The following is a 14,507-nucleotide window of genomic DNA, read 5'->3' on the forward strand; positions in this document are numbered from 1 at the left end:
TTCAGTTCTGGCCTCTTCTGAAGAGAGAATCGTTTATTTGTTTTCAGACAGACAATGTCACAACCGTGGCATATGTCAATCATCAGGGTGGGACTCACAGTCCTCAGGCTATGAAAGAAGTATCTCGGATATTTGTATGGGCGGAATCCAGCTCCATTAGATCCCCTTTGTCTAATCTCTGCGGTTCACATCATCAGGGTGGGACTCACAGTCCTCAGGCTATGAAAGAAGTATCTCGGATATTTTTATGGGCGGAATCCAGCTCCATTAGATCCCCTTTGTCTAATCTCTGCGGTTCACATCCCAGGTGTAGACAATTGGGAAGCGGATTAGCTCAGTCGCCAGACGTTACATCCGGGCGAATGGTCCCTTCACCCAGAGGTATTTCTTCAGATTGTTCAAATCTGGGGACTTCCAGAAATAGATCTGATGGCCTCTCATCTAAACAAGAAACTTCCCAGGTATCTGTCCAGATCCAGGGATCCTCAGGCGGAGGCAGTGGACGCGTTGTCGCTTCCTTGGAATTATCATCCTGCCTATATCTTTCCGCCTCTAGTTCTTCTTCCAAAAGTGATTTCCAAAATTCTAATGGAACATTCGTTTGTACTGCTGGTGGCTCCAGCATGGCCTCACAGGTTTTGATATGCGGATCTCATTCGGATGGCCAGTTGCCAACCTTGGACTCTTCCCTTAAGACCAGACCTTCTATCTCAAGGCCCTTTTTTCCATCAGGATCTCAAATCATTAAATTTGAAGGTATGGAAATTGAACGCTTGATTCTTAGTCATAGAGGTTTCTCTGACTCAGTAATTAATACTATCTTACAGGCTCGTAAATCTGTGTCTAGAAGGATTTATTATCGAGTCTGGAAGACTTACATTTCTTGGTGTTCTTCTCATAAATTCTCCTGGCATTCTTTTAGAATTCCTAGAATTTTACAGTTTCTTCAGGATGGTTTGGATAAAGGTTTGCCTGCAAATTCCTTGAAAGGACAAATCTCTGCTCTTTCTGTTCTTTTTCACAGAAAGATTGCTAATCTTCCTGATATTCATTGTTTTGTACAGGCTTTGGTTCGTATCAAGCCTGTCATTAAGTCAATCTCTCCTCCTTGGAGTCTTAATTTGGTTCTGAGGGCTTTACAAGCCCCTCCGTTTGAACCTATGCATTCTCTGGACATTAAATTACTTTCTTGGAAAGTTCTGTTACTTTTGGCTATCTCTTCTGCTAGAAGAGTTTCTGAGTTATCTGCTCTTTCTTGTGAATCTCCTTTTCTGATTTTTCATCAGGATAAGGCAGTGTTGCGGACTTCTTTTAAATTTTTACCTAAGGTTGTGAATTCTAACAACATTAGTAGAGAAATTATTGTTCCTTCTTTGTGTCCTAATCCTACGAATTCAAAGGAGAGATCTTTACATTCTTTGGATGTAGTAAGAGCTTTGAAATATTATGTTGAAGCTACAAAAGATTTTAGAAAGACTTCTAGTCTATTTGTTATCTTTTCTGGGTCCAGAAATGGTCAGAAGGCCTCCGCCATTTCTTTGGCATCTTGGTTAAAGTCTTTGATTCATCATGCTTATGTAGAGTCGGGTAATTCCCCGCCTCAAAGAATTACGGCTCATTCTACTAGGTCAGTTTCTACTTCCTGGGCGTTTAGCAATGAAGCTTCTGTTGATCAGATTTGCAAAGCAGCAACTTGGTCTTCTTTGCATACTTTTACTAAATTCTACCATTTTGATGTGCTTTCTTCTTCTGAAGCAGTTTTTGGTAGAAAAGTACTTCAGGCAGCTGTTTCAGTTTGATTCTTCTGCTTATAATTTCAGTTTTTTTCATTATTGAGATTAAAACTTTTGTTTTGGGTTGTGGATTATTATTTTTCAGCGGAATTGGCTGTCTTTATTTTATCCCTCCCTCTCTAGTGACTCTTGCGTGGAAATTCCACATCTTGGGTATTTATTATCCCATACGTCACTAGCTCATGGACTCTTGCTAATTACATGAAAGAAAACATAATTTATGTAAGAACTTACCTGATAAATTCATTTCTTTCATATTAGCAAGAGTCCATGAGGCCCACCCTTTTTTGTGGTTTTTATGATTTTTTTGTATAAAGCACAATTATTCCAATTCCTTATTTTGATGCTTTCGCTCCTTTCTTATCACCCCACTTCTTGGCTATTCGTTAAACTGAATTGTGGGTGTGGTGGGTGTATTTGTAGGCATTTTGAGGTTTGGGAAACTTTGCCCCTCCTGGTAGGAATGTATATCCCATACGTCACTAGCTCATGGACTCTTGCTAATATGAAAGAAATGAATTTATCAGGTAAGTTCTTACATAAATTATGTTTTTTCATGCGGATAAGGCGGTCCTTCGTACTAAATTGGGGTTTCTCTCTAAGGTGGTTTCGGATAGCAATATTAATCAGAAAATAGTTGTTCCTTCTCTCTGTCCTAATCCTTCTTCTCAAAAGGAACGTCTGTTGCATAACTTGGATGTTGTGCGTGCTCTAAAGTTCTATTTACAGACTACTAAGCAATTTCGCCAGTCTTCTGCCCTGTTTGTTTGTTTCTCTGGAAAGCGTAAGGGTCAGAAGGCTACTTCTTCTTTTTCCCTCTGGTTGAGAAGTATGATTCGTTTTGCTTATGAGACTGCTGGACAGCAACCTCCTGAAAGACTTAGGGCTCATTCCACTAGTGCTGTCTCGTCTTCTTGGGCTTTTAGGAATGAAGCTTCTGTGGAACAAATTTGCAAGGCTGCAACTTGGTCCTCTATGCATACTTTTTCAAAATTTTACAAATTTGATACTTTTGCCTCGGCTGAGGCCTCGTTTGGGAGAAAGGTTCTTCAAGCGGTGGTGCCTCCTTTTTAGGTCCTCCTACCTTTTTCTCCCTCCCTGTTCATTCCGTGTCCTCTAGCTTGGGTATTGGTTCCCATTAGTAATTGGAATGATGTTGTGGACTCTCCATGTCTTAGGAAAGAAAACAAAATGTATGCTTACCTGATAAATTTATTTATTTCCGGACATGGAGAGTCCACGACCCCACCCTTAATTAAGACAGTATTTTTTGTTAAACCTCAGGCACCTCTATACCTTTTGTTTTATCTTTCTTTTCCATTTCCCATCGGCTGAATGACTGGGGGTTATGGGTAAGGGACGTGACACTTAACAGCTTTACTGTGGTGCTCTTTGCCGCCTACTGCTGGCCAGGAGTGAATATCCCACTAGTAATTGGAATGACGTCATGGATGCTCCATGTCCGGAGATAAATTTATCAGGTAAGCATAAATTTTGTTATCCGCAATCCCCACCCCATCACAACTACTAATAAAAGTGATTAACGCCTATATCCGCCATCCCCCCTCATCTCAACTACTAATAAAAGTCGTCTAATAACTAAGCCCCCTAACCAAACACCCCTAAATTAATCCCAATTAAAATACAATTACATAAAATAAAAAGACTACCTTAAAAATTACCAAAAATAAAAAATCCTAACTTTAAATTAATCTAAAACATAAAAATAACAAACTAAATTATCCAAAATAAAAAGTTATTTCTAATCTAATACCTCCTTAAAAACAAAAAAGCAACCCCAAAATAAAAAAAAATCTAATCTAACAAAAAACCACTACTAAAAGGGCCTTTTGTAGGGCATTGCCCTAATTTAAACAGCTCTTTTGCAAAAAAATACAAATTACCCCCTAACATTACAACCCACCCACCCAACCCCCCAAAATAAAAAAGACCTAACTAAAAAAAAACAAACTAATCTACCCATTGCCCCTAAACGATACTTAGCATTGTGGGGGGTTGGCGGTTTAGATGTTAATAGTATAATTACGTAGATTGCATTGTGGGGGGTTAGCGGTTTAGGTGTTAATACTTTTATTAGGTAGTTTGTGATGTGGGGGTTGGCAGATTAGGGGGTTAATAATTTTAATAGTTAGATTGCGTTGTGGGGTTGGCGGTTTAGAGGTTAATACATTTTATTAGTTTATTGCTGTGGGGGGATGGCGGATTAGGGGTGGATATTGTGCATGCGTTAGGTGTTTAAGACTTTTAGTGAGTTACGGTACTTATATACTCCGCGCAAGGCTTGCTACGTCTGCCTATGTGTGGCAAGGTGAATATGGAGTAAAATGTCTCCATTCTTGGCGCGTAAGTCCTTGTGCTGAATATGTGATACCGACTGCCGACGCCAGTTCTATGTTAGTTTATGGAAGTAAAAACAGCGGGCGGCGGGTGAAATGTATGTGCCTAACTTCTGTGCAGCGCCATATATGTGATCGATAGATTCGACTAAAAATAGGCGACGCCAATTTTTACGGCTAACACTGCATATGTAATTGCGCCCTGTGTAGTATAATGTTACAATATAAACTGTTATTGTACAAATCTTATTTTGTGTTTAGTGTATTTTATCTTATTTTAAGATAGCGATTGCACCTTCTCAATATTTATATTTCACAATATTTAGATTGAATTTTTTTTTCATCAAATAAATAGTAACATATAAACATTATTCTGTGTGTTCCTCAGCAGAGCAAGGTACCTGAGTGTGACCGAAAAACATCATGTTGCAAATAGACCAGGTAAAGGATGATCGTGCTCCATAATGTATTAGAAACGCTTACCATTCTGACTGCACAACTAATGTGACACGCTTACCATACTAACTGCACAACTAATGTGACACGCTTACCATACTGACTGCACAACTAATGTGACACACTTACCATTCTGACTGCACAACTAATGTGACACGCTTACCATACTGACTGCACAACTAATGTGACACGCTTACCATACTGACTGCACAACTAATGTGACACGCTTACCATACTGACTGCACAACTAATGTAACACGCTTACCATACTGACTGCACAACTAATGTGACACGCTTACCATACTGACTGCACAACTAATGTGACACGCTTACCATACTGACTGCACAACTAATGTAACACGCTTACCATACTGACTGCACAACTAATGGGACACGCTTACCATTCTGACTGCACAACTAATGGGACACGCTTACCATTCTGACTGCACAACTAATGGGACACGCTTACCATTCTGACTGCACAACTAATGTGACACGCTTACCATACTGACTGCACAACTAATGTGACACGCTTACCATACTGACTGCACAACTAATGTAACACGCTTACCATACTGACTGCACAACTAATGTGACACGCTTACCATACTGACTGCACAACTAATGTGACACGCTTACCATACTGACTGCACAACTAATGTAACACGCTTACCATACTGACTGCACAACTAATGGGACACGCTTACCATTCTGACTGCACAACTAATGGGACACGCTTACCATTCTGACTGCACAACTAATGGGACACGCTTACCATTCTGACTGCACAACTAATGTGACACGCTTACCATACTGACTGCACAACTAATGTGACACGCTTACCATACTGACTGCACAACTAATGTGACACGCTTACCATACTGACTGCACAACTAATGGGACACGCTTACCATACTGACTGCACAACTAATGGGACACGCTTACCATACTGACTGCACAACTAATGGGACACGCTTACCATACTGACTGCACAACTAATGTGACACGCTTACCATACTGACTGCACAACTAATGGGACACGCTTACCATACTGACTGCACAACTAATGGGACACGCTTACCATACTGACTGCACAACTAATGGGACACGCTTACCATACTGACTGCACAACTAATGGGACACGCTTACCATTCTGACTGCACAACTAGTGTGACACGCTTACCTTACTGACTGCACAACTAGTGTGTGACACGCTTACCATACTGACTGCACAACTAGTGTGTGACACGCTTACCATACTGACTGCACAACTAGTGTGACAGACACGCTTACCATACTGACTGCACAACTAGTGTGACAGACACGCTTACCATACTGACTGCACAACTAGTGTGTGTGACACGCTTACCATACTGACTGCACAACTAGTGTGTGTGACACGCTTACCATACTGACTGCACAACTAGTGTGTGACACGCTTACCATACTGACTGCACAACTAGTGTGTGACACGCTTACCATACTGACTGCACAACTAGTGTGTGACACGCTTACCATACTGACTGCACAACTAGTGTGACAGACACGCTTACCATACTGACTGCACAACTAGTGTGACACGCTTACCTTACTGACTGCACAACTAGTGTGTGACACGCTTACCATACTGACTGCACAACTAGTGTGTGACACGCTTACCATACTGACTGCACAACTAGTGTGACAGACACGCTTACCATACTGACTGCACAACTAGTGTGACAGACACGCTTACCATACTGACTGCACAACTAGTGTGTGTGACACGCTTACCATACTGACTGCACAACTAGTGTGTGTGACACGCTTACCATACTGACTGCACAACTAGTGTGTGTGACACGCTTACCATACTGACTGCACAACTAGTGTGTGACACGCTTACCATACTGACTGCACAACTAGTGTGACAGACACGCTTACCATTCTGACTGCACAACTAGTGTGACACGCTTACCTTACTGACTGCACAACTAGTGTGTGACACGCTTACCATACTGACTGCACAACTAGTGTGTGACACGCTTACCATACTGACTGCACAACTAGTGTGACAGACACGCTTACCATACTGACTGCACAACTAGTGTGACAGACACGCTTACCATACTGACTGCACAACTAGTGTGTGTGACACGCTTACCATACTGACTGCACAACTAGTGTGTGTGACACGCTTACCATACTGACTGCACAACTAGTGTGTGTGACACGCTTACCATACTGACTGCACAACTAGTGTGTGACACGCTTACCATACTGACTGCACAACTAGTGTGTGACACGCTTACCATTCTGACTGCACAGCTAGTGTGACACGCTTACCTTACTGACTGCACACTCTAGTGTGAGATATGCTTACCATGCTGACTGCACACTCTAGTGTGAGACATGCTTACCATGCTGACTGCACACTCTAGTGCGAGACGCGCTTACCATACTGATACACAACAGCATGTTACAAATATTTTATTTTTTTTCCAGTATGGAAACACGACACTACATTACGCTGCCAGAACCAACAATATGGCAAGAGTAGTCGAACTTCTGTCTGATGAATATAGTGTCATTAGCAGGAACGGGGTAACTATGACTGTGTGTGTGAGAGAGGAGCCTGGTGCAGTGTGTGTGTGTGTGTGTGAGAGAGGAGCCTTGTGCTGTCAGTGTGTGTGTGTGTGTGTGAGAGTGTGAGAGAGGAGCCTTGTGCTGTCAGTGTGTGTGTGTGAGAGAGGAGCCTGGTGCTGTCAGTGTGTGTGTGAGAGAGAGGAGCCTGGTGCTGTCAGTGTGTGTGTGTGTGAGAGAGGAGCCTGGTGCTGCCAGTGTGTGTGTGAGAGAGGAGCCTGGTGCTGTCAGTGTGTGTGTGTGTGAGAGAGGAGCCTGGTGCTGTCAGTGTGTGAGTGTGTGAGAGAGGAGCCTGGTGCTGTCAGTGTGTGTGAGAGAGGAGCCTGGTGCTGTCAGTGTGTGTGAGAGAGGAGCCTGGTGCTGTCAGTGTGTGTGAGAGAGGAGCCTGGTGCTGTCAGTGTGTGTGAGAGAGGAGCCTGGTGCTGTCAGTGTGTGTGTGTGAGAGAGGAGCCTGGTGCTGTCAGTGTGTGTGTGTGTGAGAGGAGCCTGGTGCTGTCAGTGTGTGTGAGAGAGGAGCCTGGTGCTGCCAGTGTGTGTGAGAGAGGAGCCTGGTGCTGTCAGTGTGTGTGTGTGTGTGTGAGAGGAGCCTGGTGCTGTCAGTGTGTGTGTGTGTGTGAGAGAGGAGCCTGGTGCTGTCAGTGTGTGTGTGTGTGTGTGAGAGAGGAGCCTGGTGCTGTCAGTGTGTGTGTGAGTGAGAGAGGAGCCTGGTGCTGTCAGTGTGTGTGTGAGAGAGGAGCCTGGTGCTGTCAGTGTGTGTGTGAGAGAGGAGCCTGGTGCTGTCAGTGTGTGTGTGAGAGAGGAGCCTGGTGCTGTCAGTGTGTGTTTGTGTGAGAGAGGAGCCTGGTGCTGTCAGTGTGTGTTTGTGTGAGAGAGGAGCCTGGTGCTGTCAGTGTGTGTGTGTGTGTGTGTGAGGAGCCTGGTGCTGCCAGTGTGTGTGTGTGAGGAGCCTGGTGCTGCCAGTGTGTGTGTGTGAGGAGCCTGGTGCTGCCAGTGTGTGTGTGTGAGGAGCCTGGTGCTGTCAGTGTGTGTGTGAGAGAGGAGCCTGGTGCTGTCAGTGTGTGTGTGTGTGTGTGTGTGTGAGAGAGAGGAGCCTGGTGCAATGTGTGTGTGAGAGAGGAGCCTGGTGCTGTCAGTGTTTGTGTGTGTGAGAGAGGAGCCTGGTGCTGTCAGTGTGTGTGTGTGTGAGGAGCCTGGTGCTATCAGTGTGTGTGTGAGAGAGAGGAGCCTGGTGCTGTCAGTGTGTGTGAGAGAGGAGCCTGGTGTTGTCAGTGTGTGTGTGTGAGGAGCCTGGTGCTGTCAGTGTGTGTGTGTGTGTGAGAGAGAGGGGAGCCTGGTGCTGTCAGTGTGTGTGTGTGTGTGTGTGTGTGTGAGAGAGAGAGAGAGAGGGGAGCCTGGTGCTGTCAGTGTGTGTGTGAGAGAGGAGCCTGGTGCTCTGTGTGTGTGTGTGAGGAGCCTGGTGCTGTCAGTGTGTGTGTGAGAGGGGAGCCTGGTGCTGTCAGTGTGTGTGTGAGGAGCCTGGTGCTGTCAGTGTGTGTGTGTAAGGAGCCTGGTGCTGTCAGTGTGTGTGTGTAAGTAGCCTGGTGCTGTCAGTGTGTGTGTGTGAGAGGAGCCTGGTGCTGTCAGTGTGTGTGTGTGAGAGGAGCCTGGTGCTGTCAGTGTGTGTGTGTGTGTGAGAGAGAGGAGCCTGGTGCTGTCAGTGTGTGTGTGTGTGTGTGTGTGAGAGGAGCCTGGTGCTGTCAGTGTGTGTGTGTGTGTGTGTGAGAGAGAGGAGCCTGGTGCTGTCAGTGTGTGTGTGTGTGAGAGAAGGAGCCTGGTGCTCTCAGTGTGTGTGTGTGTGTGTGAGAGGAGCCTGGTGCTCTCAGTGTGTGTGTGTGTGTGTGAGAGGAGCCTGGTGCTATCAGTGTGTGAGAGAGGAGCCTGGTGCTGTCAGTGTGTGTGTGTGTGTGAGAGGAGCCTGGTGCTGTCAGTGTGTGTGTGTGTCTGTGTGAGAGAGGAGCCTGATGCTGTCAGTGTGTGTGTGAGAGGAGCCTGGTGCTGTCAGTGTGTGTGTGTGTGTGAGGAGCCTGGTGCTGTCAGTGTGTGTGTGTGTGAGGAGCCTGGTGCTGTCAGTGTGTGTGTGTGTGTGTGTGTGAGGAGCCTGTTGCTGTCAGTGTGTATGTGTGTGAGGAGCCTGGTGCTGTCAGTGTGTGTGTGTGAGAGGAGCCTGGTGCTGTCAGTGTGTGTGTGTGAGAGGAGCCTGGTGCTGTCAGTGTGTGTGTGTGTGAGGAGCCTGGTGCTGTCAGTGTGTGTGTGTGAGAGGAGCCTGGTGCTGTCAGTGTGTGTGTGAGAGAGGAGCCTGGTGCTGTCAGTGTGTGTGTGTGTGACAAGGCTGGTGCTGTCATTGTGTGTGAGAGGAGCCTGATGCTGTCAGTGTGTGTGAGACAGAGGGGCCTGGTGCTGTCAGTGTATGTGTGTGAGGAGCCTGGTGCTGTCAGTGTGTGTGAGAGAGGAGCCTAGTGCTGTCAGTGTGTGAGAGAGAGGAGCCTGGTGCTGTCAGTGTGTGAGAGAGAGGAGCCTGGTGCTGTCAGTGTGTGTGTGAGGAGCCTGGTGCTGTCAGTGTGTGTGAGGAGCCTGGTGCTGTCAGTGTGTGTGAAGAGCCTGGTGCTGTCAGTGTGTGTGTGTGAGGAGCCTGGGGCTGTCAGTGTGTGTGTGAGGAGCCTGGGGCTGTCGGTGTGTGTGTGTGAGAGGAGCCTAGTGCTGTCAGTGTGTGTGAGAGAGGAGCCTGGTGCTGCCAGTGTGTGTGTGTGTGTGTGAGAGGAGCCTGGTGCTGTCAGTGTGTGTGTGAGAGAGGAGCCTGGTGCTGTCAGTGTGTGTGTGTGTGTGTGTGTGTGTGAGAGAGGAGCCTGGTGCAGTGTGTGTGTGTGTGAGAGAGGAGCCTGGTGCTGTCAGTGTGTGTGTGTGAGAGAGGAGCCTGGTGCTGTCAGTGTGTGTGTGTGTGTGTGTGTGTGTGTGTGTGAGAGAGGAGCCTGGTGCTGTCAGTGTGTGTGTGAGAGGAGCCTGGTGCTGTCATTGTGTGTGTGAGAGGAGCCTGGTGCAGTCAGTGTGTGTGTGTGTGTGAGAGAGAGGAGCCTGGTGCTGTCAGTGTGTGTGTGAGAGAGGAGCCTGGTGCTGTCAGTGTGTGTGAGAGGAGCCTGGTGCTGTGTGTGAGGAGCCTGGTGCTGTCATTGTGTGTGAGAGGAGCCTGGTGCTCTCAGTGTGTGTGAGACAGAGGGGCCTGGTGCTTTCAGTGTGTGTGTGTGAGAGAGGAGCCTGGTGCTGTCAGTGTGTGTGTGTGAGAGAGAGGAGCCTGGTGCTGTCAGTGTGTGTGTGTGTGTGTGTGTGTGAGAGAGGAGCCTGGTGCTGTCAGTGTGTGTGTTTGTGTGAGAGAGGAGCCTGGTGCTGTCAGTGTGTGTGTTTGTGTGAGAGAGGAGCCTGGTGCTGTCAGTGTGTGTGTGAGGAGCCTGGTGCTGTCAGTGTGTGTGTAAGAGAGAGAGAAGCCTGGTGCAGTGTGTGTTTGTGTGTGAGAGGAGCCTGGTGCTGTCAGTGTGTGTGTTTGTGTGTGAGAGGAGCCTGGTGCTGTCAGTGTGTGTGTTTGTGTCAGAGAGGAGCCTGGTGCTGTCAGTGTGTGTGTGAGGAGCCTGGTGCTATCAGTGTGTGTGTGAGAGGAGCCTGGTGCTGTCAGTGTGTGTGTGTGTGTGTGAGGAGCCTGGTGCTGTCAGTGTGTGTGTGTGTGAGTGAGAGAGGAGCCTGGTGCTGTCAGTGTGTGTGTGTGTGGAGAGAGAGAGAGAAGCCTGGTGCTGTCAGTGTGTGTGTGAGAGAGGAGCCTGGTGCTGTCAGTGTGTGTGAGACAGAGGGGCCTGGTGCTGTCAGTGTGTGTGTGTGTGTGTGTGTGTGTGTGTGTGTGAGTGAGAGCAGAGCCTGGTGATGTCAGTGTGTGTGTGAGAGAGAGGAGTCTGGTGATGTCAGTGTGTGTGTGTGAGAGAGGAGCCTGGTGATGTCAGTGTGTGTGTGTGTGTGAGAGAGGAGCCTGGTGATGTCAGTGTGTGTGTGTGTGTGAGAGAGGAGCCTGGTGCTGTCAGTGTGTGTGAGAGAGAGGAGCCTGGAGCTGTCAGTGTGTGTGTGTGAGAGAGAGGAGCCTGGAGCTGTCAGTGTGTGTGTGTGTGTGTGTGTGTGTGTGTGTAAGAGAGAGGAGTCTGGTGCTGTCAGTGTGTGTGTGAGTGAGAGAGGAGCCTGGTGCTGTCAGTGTGTGTGTGAGAGAGAGGAGCCTGGAGCTGTCAGTGTGTGTGTAAGAGAGAGAGACGCCTGGTGCAGTGTGTGTGAGAGAGAGAGGAGCCTGGTGCTGTCAGTGTGTGTGTTTGTGTGAGAGAGGAGCCTGGTGCTGTCAGTGTGTGTGTTTGTGTGTGTGAGGAGCCTGGTGCTGTCAGTGTGTGTGTGTGTGAGGAGCCTGGTGCTGTCAGTGTGTGTGAGTAGTCTGGTGCTGTCAGTGTGTGTGTGTGAGTGAGAGAGGAGCCTGGTGCTGTCAGTGTGTGTGTGAGAGAGGAGCCTGGTGATGTCAGTGTGTGTGTGAGAGAGGAGCCTGGTGATGTCAGTGTGTGTGTGAGAGAGGAGCCTGGTGATGTCAGTGTGTGTGTGGGGAGCCTGGTGCTGTCAGTGTGTGTGTGTGTGTGTGAGAGAGCGGAGCCTGTTACGGTTAGTGTGTGTGTGTGTGAGAGAGAGAGAGGAGCCTGGTGCTGTCAGTTTGTGTGTGCGAGAGAGAGAGAGGAGCCTGGTGCTGTTAGTGTGTGTGTGAGAGAGGAGCCTGGTGCTGTCAGTGTGTGTGAGAGAGGAGCCTGGTGCTGTCAGTGTGTGTGAGAGAGGAGCCTGGTGCTGTCAGTGTGTGTGAGAGAGGAGCCTGATGCTGTCAGTGTGTGTGTGTGTGTGAGAGAGGAGCCTGATGCTGTGTGTGTGTGTGTGTGTGTGAGGGGAGCCTGGTGCTGTCAGTGTGTGTGAGAGAGAGAGAGAGAGAGGAGCCTGGTTCTGTCAGTGTGTGTGTGTCTGTGAGAGGAGCCTGGTGCTGTCAGTGTGTGTGTGTGTCTGTGAGAGGAGCCTGGTGCTGTCAGTGTGTGTGTGTGAGAGGAGCCTGGTGCTGTCAGTGTGTGTGTGTGAGAGGAGCCTGGTGCTGTCAGTGTGTGTCTGTGAGAGGAGCCTGGTGCTGTCAGTGTGTGTCTGTGAGAGGAGCCTGGTGCTGTCAGTGTGTCTGTGAGAGGAGCCTGGTGCTGTCAGTGTGTGTCTGTGAGAGGAGCCTGGTGCTGTCAGTGTGTGTCTGTGAGAGGAGCCTGGTGCTGTCAGTGTGTGTCTGTGAGAGGAGCCTGGTGCTGTCAGTGTGTGTCTGTGAGAGGAGCCTGGTGCTGTCAGTGTGTCTGTGTGAGAGAGAGGAGCCTGGTGCTGTTAGTGTGTGTGAGAGAGGAGCCTGGTGCTGTCAGAACCAGGTTCTTCACACACACTGACAGCACCAGGCTCCTCACACACACTGACAGCACCAGGCTCCTCACACACACTGACAGCACCAGGCTCCTCTCTCACACACTGACAGCACCAGGTTCTTCACAGACACTGTCAGTGTGTGTGAGACAGGAGCCTGGTGCTGTCATTGTGTGTGAGAGGAGCTTGGTGCTGTCAGTGTGTGTGAGAGAGAGGAGCCTGGTGCTGTCAGTGTGTGTGTGTGTGAGAGAGAGGAGCCTGGTGCTGTCAGTGTGTGTGTGTGTGTGTGTGAGAGAGAGGAGCCTGGTGCTGTCAGTGTGTGTGTGAGAGAGAGAGAGGAGCCTGGTGCTGTCAGTGTGTGTGTGTGAGAGAGATAGGAGCCTGGTGCTGTCAGTGTGTGTGTTTGAGAGAGAGGAGCCTGGTGCTGTCAGTGTCTGTGTGTTTGTGTGAGAGAGGAGCCTGGTGCTGTCAGTGTGTGTGTGTGTGAGAGAGAGGAGCCTGGTGCTGTCAGTGTGTGTGTGTGTGTGAGGAGCCTGGTGCTGTCAGTGTGTGTGTGTGTGAGGAGCCTAGTGCTGTCAGTGTGTGTGTGTGAGAGGAGCCTGGTGCTGTCAGTGTGTGTGTGTGTGTGTGAGAGAGGAGCCTGGTGCTGTCAGTGTGTGTGTGTGTGTGTGTGGAGCCTGGTGCTGTCAGTGTGTGTGTGTGAGAGAGAGAGAGGAGCCTGGTGCTGTCAGTGTGTGTGAGTGAGAGAGAGAGAGAGAGGAGCCTGGTGCTGTGTGTGTGTGTGGAGACGAGCCTGGTGCTGTGTGTGTGTGTGTGTGTGTGTGTGTGTGAGAGAGAGAGAGAGAGACGAGCCTGGTGCTGTGTGTGTGAGTGAGAGAGGAGCCTGGTGCTGTCAGTGTGTGTGAGTGAGAGAGAGAGAGAGAGAGAGAGACGAGCCTGGTGCTGTGTGTGTGTGTGTGTGAGAGACGAGCCTGGTGCTGTGTGTGTGTGTGTGTGTGAGAGGAGCCTGGTGCTGTCAGTGTGTGTGTGTGAGAGAGGAGCCTGGTGCTGTCAGTGTGTGTGTGTGAGAGAGGAGCCTGGTGCTGTCAGTGTGTGTGTGTGTGTGTGTGTGTGTGTGTGAGGGGAGCCTGGTGCTGTCAGTGTGTGTGTGTGTGTGTGAGAGAGGAGCCTGGTGCTGTCAGTGTGTGTGTGTGAGAGAGAGAGAGGAGCCTGGTGCTGTCAGTGTGTGTGTGTGTGTGTGTGTGAGAGAGAGGAGCCTGGTGCTGTCAGTGTGTGTGTGTGTGTGTGTGTGTGAGAGAGAGGAGCCTGGTGCTGTCAGTGTGTGTGTGAGAGAGAGAGAGAGAGAGAGGAGCCTGGTGCTGTCAGTGTGTGTGTGAGAGAGGAGCCTGGTGCTGTCAGTGCGTGTGTGAGAGAGGAGCCTGGTGCTGTCAGTGTGTGTGAGAGAGAGGAGCCTGGTGCTGTCAGTGTGTGTGTGTGAGAGAGAGAGAGAGAGAGGAGCCTGGTGCTGTCAGTGTGTGTGTGTGAGAGAGATAGGAGCCTGGTGCTGTCTGTGTGTGTGTTTGAGAGAGAGGAGCCTGGTGCTGTCAGTGTCTGTGTGTTTGTGTGAGAGGGGAGCCTGGTGCTGTCAGTGTGTGTGTGTGTGTGTGTGTGTGTGAGAGAGAGGAGAGCCTGGTGCTGTCAGTGTGTGTGTGAGAGGAGCCTGGTGCTGTCAGTGTGTGAGAGAGGAGCCTGGTGCTGTCAGTGTGTGTGTGAGTGTGTGTGTGTGTGAGAGAGAGAGAGGAAGCCTGGTGCTGTCAGTGTG

At 48.9% G+C, this 14,507-nt stretch overlaps 1 protein-coding gene across 1 annotated transcript in view; it reads left to right on the forward strand.

Annotated features, from left to right (window-relative positions):
• Nucleotides 1-14,507, forward strand: part of LOC128662513 (ankyrin-3) — a 436,289-nt gene that overhangs the window by 80,287 nt on the left and 341,495 nt on the right. The window contains exons 2-3 of the mRNA XM_053716291.1: nucleotides 4,539-4,591; nucleotides 7,091-7,189. Coding sequence (XP_053572266.1) covers nucleotides 4,574-4,591; nucleotides 7,091-7,189 — 117 coding nt within the window. The 5' untranslated portion in view covers nucleotides 4,539-4,573. The remainder of the gene's footprint in view (nucleotides 1-4,538; nucleotides 4,592-7,090; nucleotides 7,190-14,507) is intronic.

This window comes from Bombina bombina, chromosome 6 (genome assembly GCF_027579735.1).
Source record: "Bombina bombina isolate aBomBom1 chromosome 6, aBomBom1.pri, whole genome shotgun sequence".
In the NCBI taxonomy this organism is placed as follows: domain Eukaryota; kingdom Metazoa; phylum Chordata; class Amphibia; order Anura; family Bombinatoridae; genus Bombina; species Bombina bombina.